The 15,804-nt window shown below is 48.0% G+C and overlaps 1 protein-coding gene across 2 annotated transcripts in view; it reads right to left on the bottom strand.

Annotated features, from left to right (window-relative positions):
• Nucleotides 1–1,308: 1,308 nt before the first annotated feature.
• The window catches only part of ABCC5 (ATP binding cassette subfamily C member 5), an 82,223-nt gene continuing 67,727 nt past the window's right edge, over nucleotides 1,309–15,804 (bottom strand). For both annotated transcript variants that reach the window (XM_006084862.3, XM_014452294.2), the window contains exons 25-30: nucleotides 14,739–14,928; nucleotides 11,306–11,465; nucleotides 6,371–6,449; nucleotides 5,254–5,367; nucleotides 4,701–4,865; nucleotides 1,309–2,719 (exon numbers count right to left, since the gene is read on the bottom strand). In XM_006084862.3, the coding sequence (XP_006084924.1) occupies nucleotides 2,618–2,719; nucleotides 4,701–4,865; nucleotides 5,254–5,367; nucleotides 6,371–6,449; nucleotides 11,306–11,465; nucleotides 14,739–14,928 (810 nt within the window). In that variant the 3' untranslated portion in view covers nucleotides 1,309–2,617. The remainder of the gene's footprint in view (nucleotides 2,720–4,700; nucleotides 4,866–5,253; nucleotides 5,368–6,370; nucleotides 6,450–11,305; nucleotides 11,466–14,738; nucleotides 14,929–15,804) is intronic.

The raw sequence follows: 15,804 nt of genomic DNA, 5'->3' as shown, positions 1-15,804 counted from the left end.
CTACCAACGGGCACTTGGGCTATAAAGTATTTCACCAACTTGCATTTTTGGTTTCCATATTGTCAGTAGTAAATACAATGGCTCAGAGAGGGGCACCAAGGCGGGGAGACCATGAGGCTGTAATTACAGGTATATTATGAATAGAGGGAAGGAGGTGGTGATGCATAGGACCTGGGGTGACTGAATTTATTGGGAAGGGGAAGGGGAGTAAATTCATTCAAGGCTTCTAGCCTGATAGACGCCAGAGGACAATGGTACTACTAAAGAAGCACTGATTTTCAAGAAGCTGTTTGAGGCACCGGTGATGCCCAGTGGAGGCACTTAGCAGGCAGCTGGAGGCTGGTACCAAGGAGAAGCCAAGCCCACAGTGGAAGCTTTGTCACTTCACCTGTGGGAGGGAAAAGAATCCGTGCAGAGAGAAAAGGGAGTGGGCAGAGGCAGGAAAAAGCTTTCCTTTAAGAGGGCAAAGCAGGTTAAGAGAGGTGGGAGGACACCCGAGGTGAGAACAGAGCTGACAGGAGGGGGAGTGAGTCCCGGTGCAGCAGAGCTTGAACAGGACAAGGACCAGGAGGCCCTTTCGCTGCCCGTTCCCCTCTGGGAAGGTAAGTCCAGGCATCAACGGAAGTGCGTGTTCATGTCAGTGCCGTCCAACAGAACTCCCTGCAGCGATGGGCATGTTCTGCATCTGTGTCCGACACAGTAGCCAAAGGCCACGTGGCTCCTGAGCACTCGAAATGTGGGAGGAAAATTTTAACTTTAGAGTCAAGCCTCTGTGTTTCCAAGACAGCAGTTTACGAAAAGGCTGGGTTCAGGGGATGATCCCTGCTGATGGTCGGCAGAACCGGTACCAAGCAGGTTAAAAGCTTCTTGGCTGCATTCAATGCACTCTATCGAGAAACTCCGTAATGATTACCCTTTTGGATGGGTACTTAATTCTCAGTGAGGTAAGCTGAATGAATTGGCCAAAAAGGCAGTTATGTTGTTTGAATTGCTGTGAACCCTTAAACAACTGTTCATTTGAAATATATTTCACCACAACCGTCCACCTCGCCCAAGCATCACCCTGCCCACGCCCAACCCGCTCCTCGGCAGCCCGGGAGCTGTACTTGGTGACCCAGTCTTAGGGGCCAGGGCCCACCAGGGGATGTCAGGCCTGCTGGGCCCCGTGCCCCTGGCAACCAACCGGCTCTGCTCCTGGCCCTTCTCAGATGTAACTCCATCGCGGGATACTCAGAGCCCGCCTCTGGGATTCCCGTCACTCAAAGACACCCTGCTCCCTTCCCAGAGAACTAGTTTATACACCAAGAGTTTTATAAAATCCAAAATAACTTTATTCACTTTTCCAGGTTTTTGTTTCCACAAGGTGTTCAGCAAACATGCTAAGGCAACAGAATGTCTAGTTGGTCACGACATGCAACGCTGACCATTCAACTGATGACAGCAGCGACCACGCCCACCTGAGCTGCTGGCCCCACGGCACACAGGGGGTTTGCAGAAACACACCGAACCACACGGCAATCAGCAACCTGAGGTAGGTCTCTTTACAGTACAAAGACTTCCACACCAGTGCGAGACACTGAGTAGCAAGAGCTGCTTGAAGTCGCGGACTTTGGAGAGAGGAGGAGACTGTGCGACATCTGCAGTGAGAAAAGAAGACAGACCCACGAAATCCTGAACCCTGTCACTGAACTGTGGAGGCGCAGACCAGGCAAATGAAGAAGGACCCCCGGAAAAAGCAGCGGTCAGCCCCGGGGCTGGGAGCCGACGGGTGTGGGAGCCGGAGCTCTGTGCAGTGGCCAGCGTGCGGAACCTGAGGCAGTGGGACACTCTGTGAAGAGACTTGATTCTTGTTTAGAAACAACAGCAAGAAGAGGAAGGCAGGGAGGGAAAGGGGGGTCGGGGGCTTTGCCCCACTGCTCTCCTGACGGAAACAGGGAGGTTGACACCAGGACAGAAGGCAGGAGCCCTGAGAATCCACGGCGCTCTGCACGGCCTCCAGCGGGGCCTCAGCGCCGCCCCGGCCCGGAGTGGCTGTGGGGAGGCGGCAGAGGGGGCCGCTGGAGGGCCCACCATTGCCACACGTCTTCCTTTTTGGACACCCTGAAAACCTGGCGTCATGAAACAACCAGCTGGCAAAGAACAATATGCTCCCCTTTCTGTCGTCTAATAGCAAAACCAGATCTCCAGTGCAGCAAACTGTACAAAAACGATAGAAAGGAATCTGCACTGTTATTAGCACAGTGCTCATTTTAATATAAAATAAACAGCTTACATTTTCACTGTAAATATAGGCTATGTACAGGTTTATATATATATATATATAGATACAGCTACACGTAGAAAGCTTCATTATAGGCCTCTGATACATTTATAATAACGGTTCCCTGAACCTTTTAGAGTGCAATTAAAAACAAAAACTAAAGTCTGTTTACGTGAATCTGGAGTCAATACAATAATCAAAATAGGACTCTCCCTACAAGTGAAACACACAAGCCGATCCTGAACTGCTGTGCGAAAGGTAATATCGGGAAAGGCAAGGTTTCGGCTGGACAGGGCGAGCGCGGGCCCCGGGGTGGCGACGCTCCAGAGGAAAGAGACTGAGGCGGCGCGGGAGGAGTCAGCCCTTGACAGCGACCTTGTTCTCTGTAGCAGCAAACATGGCATAGAACCGGGAGCTGTCATTGGACAGAAGGACCGATGGGGTGTCGAACTCCACTACCTGCAAAGGAAGGAGACGGCGTCAGGATGTGACTCGAGGGCACACTGTTCAGGAAGGGGGGCAAGCCCAAAAGCCCCTCGAGGATGGAATCAGGGTGACAATGCGACGAGCCCTGCCGTGTCCAAATGGGCTCCTTTTCATTTTTATTTTTTAAACTAACCAGGGTACCAGGGAAAGGTTGGAGAGAAACACCTCTAGACCCCCTTCACCTCATTCATTCAGCCTTAGGTATGCAGGAATCGATCGACAAGGTATTACAGGCTGTGGGGGAACCCACTGCAACATAAGTCAAAGGGTTAGCAGGCAAATGGCATCTAGTTATGCAAGCGGATCTAAACCTATAGATGGAAAAGGAACGGCTCAGGAGACCTACTTGGCAGAAAAATAAAAGGAAGTGAGAGTCCTGGCCGGGTAGCTCAGTTGGTTAGAGCGTCATCTTGATATACCAAAGTTGTGGATTCGATCTCTCCGGTCAGGGCACATACAAGGGTCAACCAATGAATGCATAGATAAGTGGAACAAATGGATGTTTCTCGCTCCCTCTCTCTGTCTCTCTGCCCCCCTTCCTCTTCCTCTCTAAAAATCAATAAGTAATTTTTTTTTTTTTTAAAAAAAAGAAGTGAAGCCCTAGCCCAGGGGTGGGCAAACTTTTTGACTCGAGGGCCACAATGGGTTCTTAAACTGGACCGGAGGGCCGGAACAAAAGCATGGATGGAGTGTTTGTGTGAACTAATATAAATTCAAAGTAAACATCATTACATAAAAGGGTACGGTCTTTTTTTTTTTTTTTAGTTTTATTCATTTCAAACGGGCCGGATCCGGCCCGCGGGCTGTAGTTTGCCCACAGCTGCCCTAGCCAGTTTGGGTCAGTAGACAGAGCATCAACCTGCGACCGAAGGGTCCCAGGTTCAATTCCAGTCAAGGGCATAGGCTCAGGTTTCGGGCTTGATCCCCAGTAGGGGGCATGCAGGAGGCAGCCGATCAATGATTCTCTCTCATCATCGATGTTTCTATCTCTCTCTCCCTCTCCCTTCCTCTCTGAAATCAATCAATAAAAATAGAAAAAGAAAAAGTGAGTAAAGGATAGACTCAGTCAATTATCCAGTCCTATGATGGACTTCTATGCAGTCACTGGAAACCATATTGCAGTAGAAAAGTGCATGACATCCTGGCAGGACCTGCCTCCCAGGCTGTGGCTGACAGTGCCACATACTTCCCAGCCTCCCTTCTGCAGGGCAAAGGCATGGACACACCTTTGCCAGGAGATGAAAGGGGAGGTCTCCGGGGGCGCTTCTAGGAAAGGATCTGCCCAGGGGAGACAGGCCTAAGGACAAAGCATCCTTCCTCCGGACTGGCTGCAGGAGGGTAGGAGGCTGGGTGCTAGAGCAGATACTGCACTATGTGTGGACAGGGAGACACTGGCTTTCTTGAGAGACAGGCAGGCTGTAAGCAGGTAGATATGGGAAAGGAAAGAAGGGGAAAGGACGTTTTAGGTAGGTGGAACTGTATGCATAGACACAGAAGATGGAAAAGCTTAGGGGATGCAAGATTGTCTGTGACTAACAGCACTTGCAAGGAACAAGAGGGAAATGAAGAAGGCATGGCTGGGCCAGGTTGTGGGGAAGCTTCGAATAGCAGGATACAAGTTTGGCACCCCTACGTGATTGCAAAAAGCAAACGACACCTGGTGGCTGGTCTCAACACGCCTTGGGCAATTGTTATCTATGTGAATTAATTACTAACTAGACTTGCTCGCTGACCTAAGTCAGTGTGCCCCTATTTTCAAGCAACAAAATAACAGGTAGTAAAGCAAAACAAGAACCCAGGAGTGCCTCAAATTCAGTGCCTTGTTGGGAGGGGGCTGTATCTCTCTCCAAACGGACTGGCCTAGAGCTGCTATGGCTGCTTTTCTAAATGTTCAGAACCACCCTCAGAGGCCAACCAGCCCCGTCCTCCCAGACAAGGCCACATGCCTCAGTACCTGTCCCTGGGCCAGCACCATAATCCTATCAGAGCCTAGGACCGTATGCAGGCGGTGGGCAATCGTCAGCATAGTGCAGTCGGCAAACGCTTCTCGGACGGTCTCTTGGATCAGTAGGTCTGTCTCCGTGTCCATGGCAGCTGTGGCTTCATCTAGAATCAGAATCTGCCAGGGAAGAGAGGAGAAAGAGGATCCAACCAGTTCCTTAAGCATTCTGGTTAATTTAGATTTTCCTAAAAAGTATTTTAGCATTTGAATTTTATACCATACATTATTTATGATTCTCTCTCATCATTGATGTTTCTATCTCTCCCTCTCCCTTCTTCTCTGAAATCAATAAAAACATATTTAAAAAAAAAACAAACCCACCCATATACCCAAATTGTGTCAAGGTTAATCCAGAAACACCTCTGGGCATTCTCTTAAAAGTGCCACTGGGCTGGGAGCCAGGAACGCCTTCAGACCACGTGCCACAGGGAAGGGTGCTCCTCCACCTCCCTGTTCTCTCCTGCCCCTCCCCTCCCCTCCCCCAGCTCCCACCAAACCACCGCACCTTGCAGTGACGGAGCAAGGCTCTTGCTATGCATAAGAGCTGGCGTTCCCCCACTGAGAAGTTCTCCCCATTCTCTAGCACTTCAGATTCAAGTTTCAGAGGTAGCTGAGCAATCTAGGAAGAAAGAAAGTAGAAATGAGAAGGGTCCAAAAGTGAGGGGGAAAAACACCCTAGCTTTTGTCAAAAATCCAGTAGCAAAGGTAGATTATTCTGGAACAGAAGGAGGAATACTAGCTGAGAACCTGGCTCACCTAGAAAGAAGGTGCAGGTGTGATGGTCACGTGACCAGGACCCAGGTTTTCTAGGACCCCCTATTTCAAATATACTATTCTGTTAGTCTCCTACTCTCAAAATGTCCCAGAAATTCCAATATTTTCATGTCCCCAAATCCTGGCAGATAGTGGTCCTAATTTGTGAGCCACTGAAAAGTTGGTCGTGCAATAGGAAATGGGAAAATAAAACTGCTGTCTTTCTTAAGTCTAAAGCTCTAGGCCCATGGCTGTCAAACGTTTCTTTTTGTAAGCTACGCAAGCTAGTCTTCAAATGAAATTACTTGAGAAAGCTCAGTCTAAAAGAGATAAAAGCAGAGCTGATCTAGTTGAGTTTTGGCAACAAATCCTGAGTTTGACTTAAGCAAAGGCACGGACACCCTCCTCCAGGAGGGATATCCATCTGCAGACTGTGGCCCCTGGAGGGGCCTTGCCGAGCACCCCGCAGAGATCTGTGAATCCATGAGCCTACTGCGTGCTTTCTGCAGACTCGATAAATGATATCTCTCTTGTACACGGAAAGATACTTCAAAAGCCTGCTGTACTGTTATGATTAATAAAGTAGAAGTTAATGTAAAAGCATTACTGAATTCTGAGTAGTTGTCATGGACATGTCTTCAGTCAATGGGTGGGAAAAGGGTAATAGGATCATGGGCGTGGGGGTAGAGGGAGGAGGTGAAGGGCAGGAAATATCCACTTTTATGCCCTTTCTGGGATGTCTGGGAAGTCCTGCTCGAGAGTGTTCCTCCACAGATACGCTGGCGGTGGAGGACAGACCAGGCTGGACGGAGGCAGCCGGGCAGGCTGGGCAGTGCCCACAGCATCGCTCGCCCTTGGTCTTTACTTACACATTCTTTCATGTGTGTCCTCTCCAGGGCGTCCCAGATCTGGTCTTCTGTGTACTGGCTGAAGGGATCCAAGTTTGATCTAGAGAGAAACACAGAGGAACGTGTCAGGGGTCCCTCATGTACGCACCACCCTGCGCAGGCTGTGGGGTAAAAGTCTAAACAAGCAAGGGAAAAGGGCTTACACCCCCTAAGGTCACAGAGGGCTCATCCCCTAAGCAGCCAGAGGTGGACGCTGATGCCTGCCCCAGGCAGGACGATCTCTGAGAACAGAATTTCTTCTTTATAAAATGTTATTTTTACTTTTATAACAGTTACGCAGAAAAATTAAGAAATATAGACATGCAAATCACAAAACACAAGCCAATACGTGTTTTCATCATCTCTAGTCAGATGCCCAGAAACAAAAGGTGTTAGCACTTCGGCATACATGCCAGGTTTTTCCCTAGCACATACATGTTAAAATACATCTCCCTGCATGCACAGGGAGACGCTCTCTTCCTTCCTGTGCACCAGGGGGAGAGCAGGGACCTGACAGCTAGCTGACCCGGAAAACGAGCTGACCCAGCGGAAGGCGGAGGGAATGAGAGAGGAAAGGGCAACGGAAGAGGAAGGACTGCCTTTCCTCCGGTTCAGAAAACCAGCTTGAGGTCGATTCCTGTTTACTGTCCCCACAGTATCTGCCGCATGGAAATCACGGATATCAAAATAGGACTAGGCATTGCTGGGAATGTTACAGACATTCTCTGTCATGGAGGACGAGGGTAGGGCAGTGGTGGAACAGAAATTTGGTGGAAATGGGATGTTACACTGATGTGGGGAGTCTTGTCTCAATCCCAACATGAAGTTTTGTAAGTCTGGTAATCGGAAAGGATTAAGGTACAATTTGCTTTGCTCCTAAATCTTGCTTGGCATATGGGAACATCTCTGGGAGAACCTCAGCTCTGTGCCATGTCTGTGCCCATGTCTAGGGCCACTAACCCCAGGTAACCCCAGGCATGCAGGCTCACATCACAGAGGAGCGCTACTGGGGCGGAGGAGATGGCAGACGCACACCGCGTCCGTGTCCTCTGGGCCGTCGCTGGGAGGCTCTGCCCGATCCTGCTCTCTGTGCCGCGGGCCCTTTGCACAGGTGCTCTCCCTCCGCTTGTGACATGCTCACCGTTCCTCACCCTTGTACTGGAGAGACACTGGTAAAAGCAAGGACTCTGGAGCCAGACTGCCTGATTCCTATACAATGCCTGTCAATCACAACTGTGTGCGCTTGGCCAAGTCAGCCTAGCTACTCTACGTCCCAGTTCCTCAGGTGTAAGACAGGATAAAGGACCACCTCCCCAAAAGGCTGTTGTGAGGACTGCGCGTGTGAGGATTACTACGTTTCACGTGCGTAAAGCACTTGTGGGCGGGCCTGCGGAGGGCTGGCGCTGTGTATGTGACAGCTATTATGACCGTGGCTTTACTTCTGGGCTATGATTCCTTCTTGTCCTTCAGGTCTCAGCTCAGATGCTGCCTTTAGGAAGTGTCTCCTGAGCCTTCACGCCTGGGTGAGGTGTCTCCATGCTCACCCTTAGGGCACGCATCACCCTGTCCCTTTGTCTCTCTGCCCACCGCACAGGATCCCTGTCTGGATCTTGTTCACTGTTGTATCCCATGTACACCATCTATTTTTTGTATAAATAAAAAAATTTATTCCTATCATTATCTGACTCCTAATAAGAGGTATTAATATGTCACTACTTTAAAAAATATACTGTATATTTTTATTGATCTCAGAGAGGAAGGGAGAGGGAGAGATAAAAACATCACCGATGAGAATCTTTGATTGGCTGCCTCCTGCACACCCCACACTGGGGATCGAGCCCACAACCTGGACATGTGCCCTGACCAGGTATTGAACCTCCTGGTTCATAGGTTGATGCTCAACCCCCACGGAGCCAGGCTGTCACAACTTTTAAGTACTTTCAGTAATAACAGAGGCAAAGAGCAGTTCGTGGAGGGAGAGTGTGTACACACAGAGAATCCGAACAGACTGGGGTCAACCCCTGCTCTGCCTCTTACCATCTGCGTGACTTTGGACAAATTACTCCTCGGTTTTCTCTTCTGTATAACAGGGACATAGTGAAATGGCTTGGTAGGTTTAGAGTATGTGTACAGTGCCTGGAACAGCGAGGATGCTCAATAACTGGAAGCTGTTAAATTGCCAAGGTCCATGTGGACACATTAGATGCTTTGGTTCCAATATTGGTGGTTTCTAACCCATAATTCAATGCAATTTCCAAGGACACAATCATCCCAGCATCTTGAACGCCAGGATCAGAAATCGTTCTGATGAAGTCCTACCTGTAAATGGTCTGGATGGGGAAGACTGATCTCTACAGAAATGCCAGCTAGGAAGAGCCCTCTTAATTAAAGAAGGAGAGGCGGTTTGTTGTTCATCTAAAACTGTGAAATTGCCTTTTTATACAACAGTTCCACAGGGACTAAGACTGTCAAAAGGAAAAAAGAAAAACAAGAGCCACACTGGCCGGCCCCTCTAAGCGTTCTTTATATGTTTTAACTGCATGTTGGCATCTCAAGGAGATGTTCTCACCCATAATGCTGGTTAATGGTGGTGGAGATACATCTCCAAATTCAGAGTCTCAGGAGGAAGCTGAGGAAACAGCTGATCATCCTTCCCTTGCTCTGCGAAACTCATTGTATAGGCTTTCTAATTTTTTGAGAAAAGCAAAAGAGCTCCAAAAGCTGAATGTTGTTTGGGAATTAGAAGAAACCTGAGAGATTAGAGGAGGATAGAAGTTCTCGGTGTCTATCACTGATTTAAAAAGCAAAAAATTACAGCCTGGCCGGCATGGCTCAGTGTTGAGCATCGACCTATGAACCAGAAGGTCACGGTTCAATTCCCAGCCAGAGCACATGCCCTGGTTGCGGGCTCGGTCCCCAGTGTAGGGGTGCAGGAGGCGGCAGGTCAGTGATTCTCTCTCATCATTGATGTTTCTCTCTCTCTCTCCCTCTCCTTTCCTCTCTGAAATCAATAAAAATATATTTAAAAAAGAAAAAAAGAAAACCAAAATTACAGATGGCAGAAGTGAAACTTATGATTTCCTAAATTTGCTCAGCTGATGCCAGAAGCAGCACTCTGAGCTTAGTAACTAAACTCAGGGCATTAGCACACCAACTACTGAGCTTGTTCATCAAGGAGCAACAAGTCTCTGGAGCTGATAACAAATGGCCCCGACTCCTGCAAAAGCTGTGCTTCCACGATGCTCTACAAACACCAGCTGCACCACCAGCAGGTCAGTTCTTTACCACGAATTCTAGAAGCCCCCGATTCCAGACCCATGTGAAGGGCTGTCAAAATCTCAAATGAACACAGGCCTCTTGGTGCCAGCATATTCAAGGGAAGTCTAAAGTTTAACATGCCTTATGTCCTAATGCTCTTCCAAATGATGATTAAAACATTAAGAAAAGTATGGTTTTGTCCTGAGCTAAAAAGGATAAGGCCAATTTTATTCACAAAGGTGCTCCTGCAGCGTCTAAAAATAGAGAGGTCTACAGGAAGGAAGAGCAGGTTTGGCAATAACTCCCAATTTCTTAATTTTAGATCTGAGTCTTCAATAAATTCTAATTCTCTCCTGACATTGTTTATTTGACCTTGTTATCTCAGTACCCAAAGGGAATGACTGGATCAACAGGTCCAGTCTGTACTGTCCAAATTCATCAGTGTTCTAGAGAAATGCCAAAATAAACGCACCCAGGAATGTTGACCCTACATGAAAGTAGGTGAGAATTCAGTTTATCTACCAAACCTCCTGAATGAGTGAGTTCAAATGCCATTCAGACAAGTGTGAACCGTGCCCTTGGTTATTAGAAATTAGACTAGTACCATTTTTTTTTGGGGGGGGGGGGACTGCTCAAATTAAAGAGGAAATGGTAATATTACTTTCAGAGTGATTTAAAAAAAAAAAAGAAGTTCTGCCCTAGCTGGTTTGGCTCAGTGGAGAGAGTGTTGGCCTACGGACTGAAAGGTCCCTGGTTCGATTCCCAGTCAAGGGCACATGCCTGGGTTGTGGGCTCGATCCCCAGTAGAGGGCATGCAGGAGGCAGCCGATCAATGATTCTCTCTCATCATTGATGTTTCTATCTCTCTCTCCCTCTCCCTTCCTCTCTGTAACCAATAAAAATATATTATAAAAAAAATGAAGTCCTATCTGGGTTGCTTATATAGTTAAAATTGTTTTATTTAGAAAGAGAAGCAACATGAATAGGAATAGACACAAATAATGGAAACCCATTGTTTTTAGGATGCAAAGCTTAAGGCTAAGGGTAGGATAAATTAAATGGGATTCAATATACTAGTATTTCCTTCTTTCGATTTTAACAGGTCAAGAAGAATTTTATCTTTGGCATGCTGGCAGATTGCAAGAGAGAGAGGCATCATTCCAGAGCATTAAAGGTGGGAAAAATGCTGGAAAACAGAAAAACATGAGTAGTAATAATGCCTGGAATTGCGACTTAGAGTGCACCGAGGAGAGGAGTGCGTGAAGGATGGAGGGAGATGGTGGCGAGGATGGTAATGGCTCTACCGTTTATTGAATGTCCATCATTTGCTAGGCTCTGTGCTTATATAATTTGTATGAATTGATTCACTCTCGACAATAACAGATCTTAATAACATCCCCATTTCACGGATGAGGAAACAAGTTTAGGAGTGTCAACTAGCTTGTCCGAAGTGGCAGAGAAAGATCTGAACCCCAATCCCTCTGACTTCCCCACCAGCATGCTACAGGCCCCCGCGCCCTGTTGTGTTACTGAGGTGCCCTTCGCAGTGGAAAAAGCACTAGACTGGGAGGTCACTAGATCTCGGTCCCAGATGGAGGCTCTAACATGCCCACCTGGCCCTGAAATGAGGCACAAACACACGGGCGCTCCGGTCCTCACCTGACAGTGCCACTGAACAGCACTGGCTCTTGAGGGATGATGGAGAGTTTGCTTCGGAGGTCAGCAAGGCCAATGTCACTGATTCTCACTCCGTCAATCTTGATGCAGCCTCCAGACAACTCCACCAGGCGGAACAGGGCCATGCCCAGGGAGGACTTCCCTGATGAGTGAGACGTGCAGAAGAGTAGCCCATTAGCAACTTACGAAACCGGTTTATTCTCAGGGCAAAATCATCTACTTTTCCGTTTCTATGCAGTCATCATTGCAACTGAATAACTCAAGAAATTATAAAATGATAGCCAGAAACAGAAACACACACACACATACACCACCACCACCACCAAACAGAAAACCCGATGAATTTTCCTGAACTACTAAGCATATACATTTAAATCACGCAGCTCAGTCCGAGAAGGAATGGGCAGGACCAATACACTCCCATGAGAGTAAAATGGAAAAATGCCTCCTTTTCACCTTAGGAACAGGTGCACAGTGTTTACTGCTTCTCAGCAAAATGAGGAGAACAGAGGTCTCATGGCAAAGAGCAAGGGCAAACCAGAGGACAGGATGCCCTCTCTCTTTTGTCCCTTTGACATAGCTGAGAGAGAAAAGACAAGGCCTTCCATCGCTGTAGCAACAGCTGGGGGATGGAAGGAGCTGGGTAAACACACATGGGAAGGAGGCTTTGGACTGAGCCAATGAGCGGCTGGAGGTGACTCTGCCCAGACAGGGAACTGTGGCAGAAAAGCAGGTTTGGGGGCTAAAACAATGAGTTCAGTGTCACTGTGATAAGCAGAACAGCTGTTCTTACTTGAATCTTCATGTTAAGTTATATAAGTAATTCAAGAAGATCACATCAATCTCTCATAATGACTATTGTTATTTATGACACATTTCCTTTTAGTCTTTTTCTCAGAGTTAGAGCATTCTAGAGACATGATGTTGTAATGGCTTTTCCCAGTGAACATGACATAACAAGCACTCAACCATATTATTAACTTGTCAAGATCAAAATTTGGTGGCTGCAATACAGCCCATCCTGTGGATGCACTCTAACTCATCTAGCCCTCTAATGTTGGATGTGTAGTTTATTTAAAATGTATTATTATAATGTTACTAGAGGCCCGGTGCACAAATTCGTGCATGGGTGGGGTCTGGCTGGCCACCCTGATCTGGGCCAATTGGGCCAGGCCGGCCAAGGGAAGGGGCCGAGGGTGGTTGGCCAGCTGGCCCTGCCCCCTGGTCAAACTCCCGGTCAAGGGGAAATTTGCATATTAGCCTTTTATTATATAGGATGGCGTGTGTAAGTGCTCAAACTTTGCTCCTACCTCAGATGACTTCCTTGGGATAGAATCTCAGAATTGAAACGACTCTGTCAAAACATATAAACATTAAAAAGCTCTATCTAATGTCCCCTGCACCCCTGAAATAGCCTGACTCAGTGCTGTCTACCTACTTCCTTGCAGCTCAGGCCCATGGTTTAGATGGAGAACTACCGGATTTCAGCTGTTAGACCACACTTTCTCGGCTGCAAGATGCCCACCCTCTTCCTGTCTCCACGCTCTGGAAGACCTCTCACAAGAGCCTTAAGACTTCATCTACTCAGTGGTCACTGAGGGTACAGCTATCCTGCCTTGGCGAGTCTGCAGCCACATCCCTGCTGTCAATATTGTTCCCTAATGGGAACCTAGAGAAATGTCCCCTTCCTAAGGCAGGACTCCTCCATTCCATCTACCAGAAATGAGTTGGGAACCTAAGCCCAAGTAGCAAGACAGATGTTAAGGAGGCCTTTTCCTCCTAAAAGTGACTGGCTGTATTCAGGATTGGGGGAGCCTGGTGAGTGGCCCCTTACCCAGGAAGTGGGGGGGGGGGCTCTCCCTCAGTGCCAAGGGAGCAGTTTAAGATCCAAGCTTAGAAAGGAATGGGGCTCAAATAATAGGTTATTTTGTTCCATCCTAATAAGAGATGCCTCGGCTCGGAGCACCTGGACTGGGAGACTTTATAGTTCTTTGAATCTCTGACAGATTGTGCTGGTGAAAAAGGCAACAAAGTGCTCGCAACCACAGCAGGGTCAGGGTCTAGGGGCCTTGGAAGAAGCGAACTAGGATTAAAGTCTAGACTTGGTAAGTCAGGCTATTTATGATTATTTTATTTTTGTTTGTTTCTCTTCTGTCACTACTTATGGCTTACTCAAGTGTTGGTGAAATTTTCAGTCTGTCTTACTCGTGTGAAAGGGAAGTCACAGAGGGTCAGCAGTCAGAGCGCTCAGGAGAGCAGGGCACCCCCGGGGGCCCGAGGGGGAGAGCGGAGTGAGCGCCGTGGGGAGCCGCCCCCCCTGCCGAGCATGCTCTTGCCAGTGCAAAACACCTTCCTGCTTTGACATGAAGTAATTCCTTCAAACAGGGAGCAGGAAATGATTTTTTCTCTTCTTCTTGGCGGGTTCTTTAAAGTAAATTGGCCAGAAAAGATGCCAGGTGTTTTTTTGTTTTGTTTTTTAATGGTCAGGAAAAAAGCTAGAAGAATTTTGATGAAAAGGAACATGGAGCCCAGAAAGCTACTGAGAACTGCCTCAGAGAGACCCCTATACAAGGGTAAAAAGGGGAAGGGAGACAAGACACAATTCTGAAATGTTATTCAGGAAGGAAAGAAATAAATTACTGAAGTCTTGGCCCTAGACACCGAGGGTCAATGCACTTCTAAGCATGAGTGAAGTGAAGCGCCTAAAAGGACGGCCTATTTTCTAGTTATTTGCAACTGATGTCAGAACAAGAAACAAATTTCTGTCTTCAAAGGGACAGAGGGTCCTTGTTTAGAGCTGCGTTGGCCTCTGATATACAGGAGGCCACCCGGGCCATCCATCACCGAGACCGCGAACACCCTTCACAGAAGGAAGACGTCCACTGCAGGCTCTTCAGAACAGTAAGCCCTGGCAGCAGCCTCAGTGCCCACGACTGGAGCTTATTCAATCTAAACCGCGGGGACCCATGAAACAGGACTCCGTATCATGCTGCATAGACATCACACCAGGAGCAGCAACTGACATGGAAAATACTTGCTGCTTTTGAAAGCAGGCCATGAAACCGTGAGTGTAAAATGACCCCATTTTTCATAAACGTATTTGTTGACAGAAAACACCTGGAAGATATCCACTAAAATGTTAACAGCAATTATCTCCGCGCCGTGGAGGTATGGGTGCCTTTCGCCTTTGTAATTTGCCATACGTTGCACGTATTCCACAGTGAGAATGTGTACTTTTGTGACTGGAAAAAACACGAAGTGTTAGAAAAGCAGGGTTGAAAACAATCCTAGAGAAGTGGTTTCAGTGAGACCTGACACACTAATCATGCAGGTACTGGGAACCTGGTCTGAAGGGAGGAGAGTGATAATAAGCAACAAGCGTGGGCGACAAACTTAACCCCGACAGGGTCCTTACCCGACCCCGTCCGCCCCACAATGCCAATCTTCTCCTTGGGTTTGATGGTGAAGGACACTTTCTTCAGGACCAGAGGCAGGTTTTCTTGGTACCTCATCTCCGCGTTCTCAAAGGTCACCTCTCCTTCCTGGGGCCAGTCAGGCGGGGGAGCCTTGTTCTTAATCCTGGCAGGTGCTTCCAAAGAGAGAGTCTGGGGAGACAGAGGTGGCCAGGTCAGCCGGGTCCAGATTCCGGGCGCTTTGTCACAGAGAAGTTAAACCAGGACAACCACAGCCGCCGCACAGGAGCAGTGGGAGCCTGGGCCCCTTGCTGTGCAAGCTCCCTTGGCAGTAAATGCTTAGATAGGGACAGAGCACCAGGCTACTCTTTCTGCAGTGGCTACTACTACGCAGCAGCTGAGCAGGGCACTGACCTTCAAACTACCTCCTGTCTTAAGGAATTCTTCCACAAAACTGCCTTGGAGGCCAAGGGTGGGGCCATGAGCCCTTCTATTCCTCTTCAACCCTGCAGTTTTTATTGGAATTGTTTGAAAATATTACACTCAAAACAGGACTCTGCCATTTGGAAACCACTGGCTTAAACCCAAAGAAAGGTAACATTTATTGAACATGTAATCAGTCCTGGCTGGTGCAGCTCAGTGGTTGGAGCGTCGGCCCATGCACCAAAGGGTCTCAGGTTTGATTCCCGGTCAAGGGCATGTACCTGGATTGCAAGTTTGATCCCCGACCCTGGTCAGGGCGTGTGCAGGAGGCAACCAATAGGTGTGTCTCTTACATCGATGTCTCTCTCTCTCATTCTCTCTCCTTCCCTATCATCCACTACCTATACATATAAAAGACTAAGTGACTGACCGTACGTCTGCCCAACCGTCCGGTACATATGACATGCACTGGCAATTTAAAAATAAACGTTGACTTGCTCATGCACGATACATATACAGCTCTCGCTGGCGCCAATTGCTCGCGTGAGCTTTGATCTGTCATCGATCATGAATTTGATTGTTTTTGTTGACATTCTGAAGCTGAAAGAAAGTGGTGTTGTCGACAGAATATGTCTGAAGACCCAA

The sequence above is a fragment of the Myotis lucifugus genome, unplaced genomic scaffold (genome assembly GCF_000147115.1).
Source record: "Myotis lucifugus unplaced genomic scaffold, Myoluc2.0 scaffold_14, whole genome shotgun sequence".
In the NCBI taxonomy this organism is placed as follows: Eukaryota; Metazoa; Chordata; class Mammalia; order Chiroptera; family Vespertilionidae; genus Myotis; species Myotis lucifugus.
This window is presented reverse-complemented; position numbering and strand designations above follow the sequence as displayed.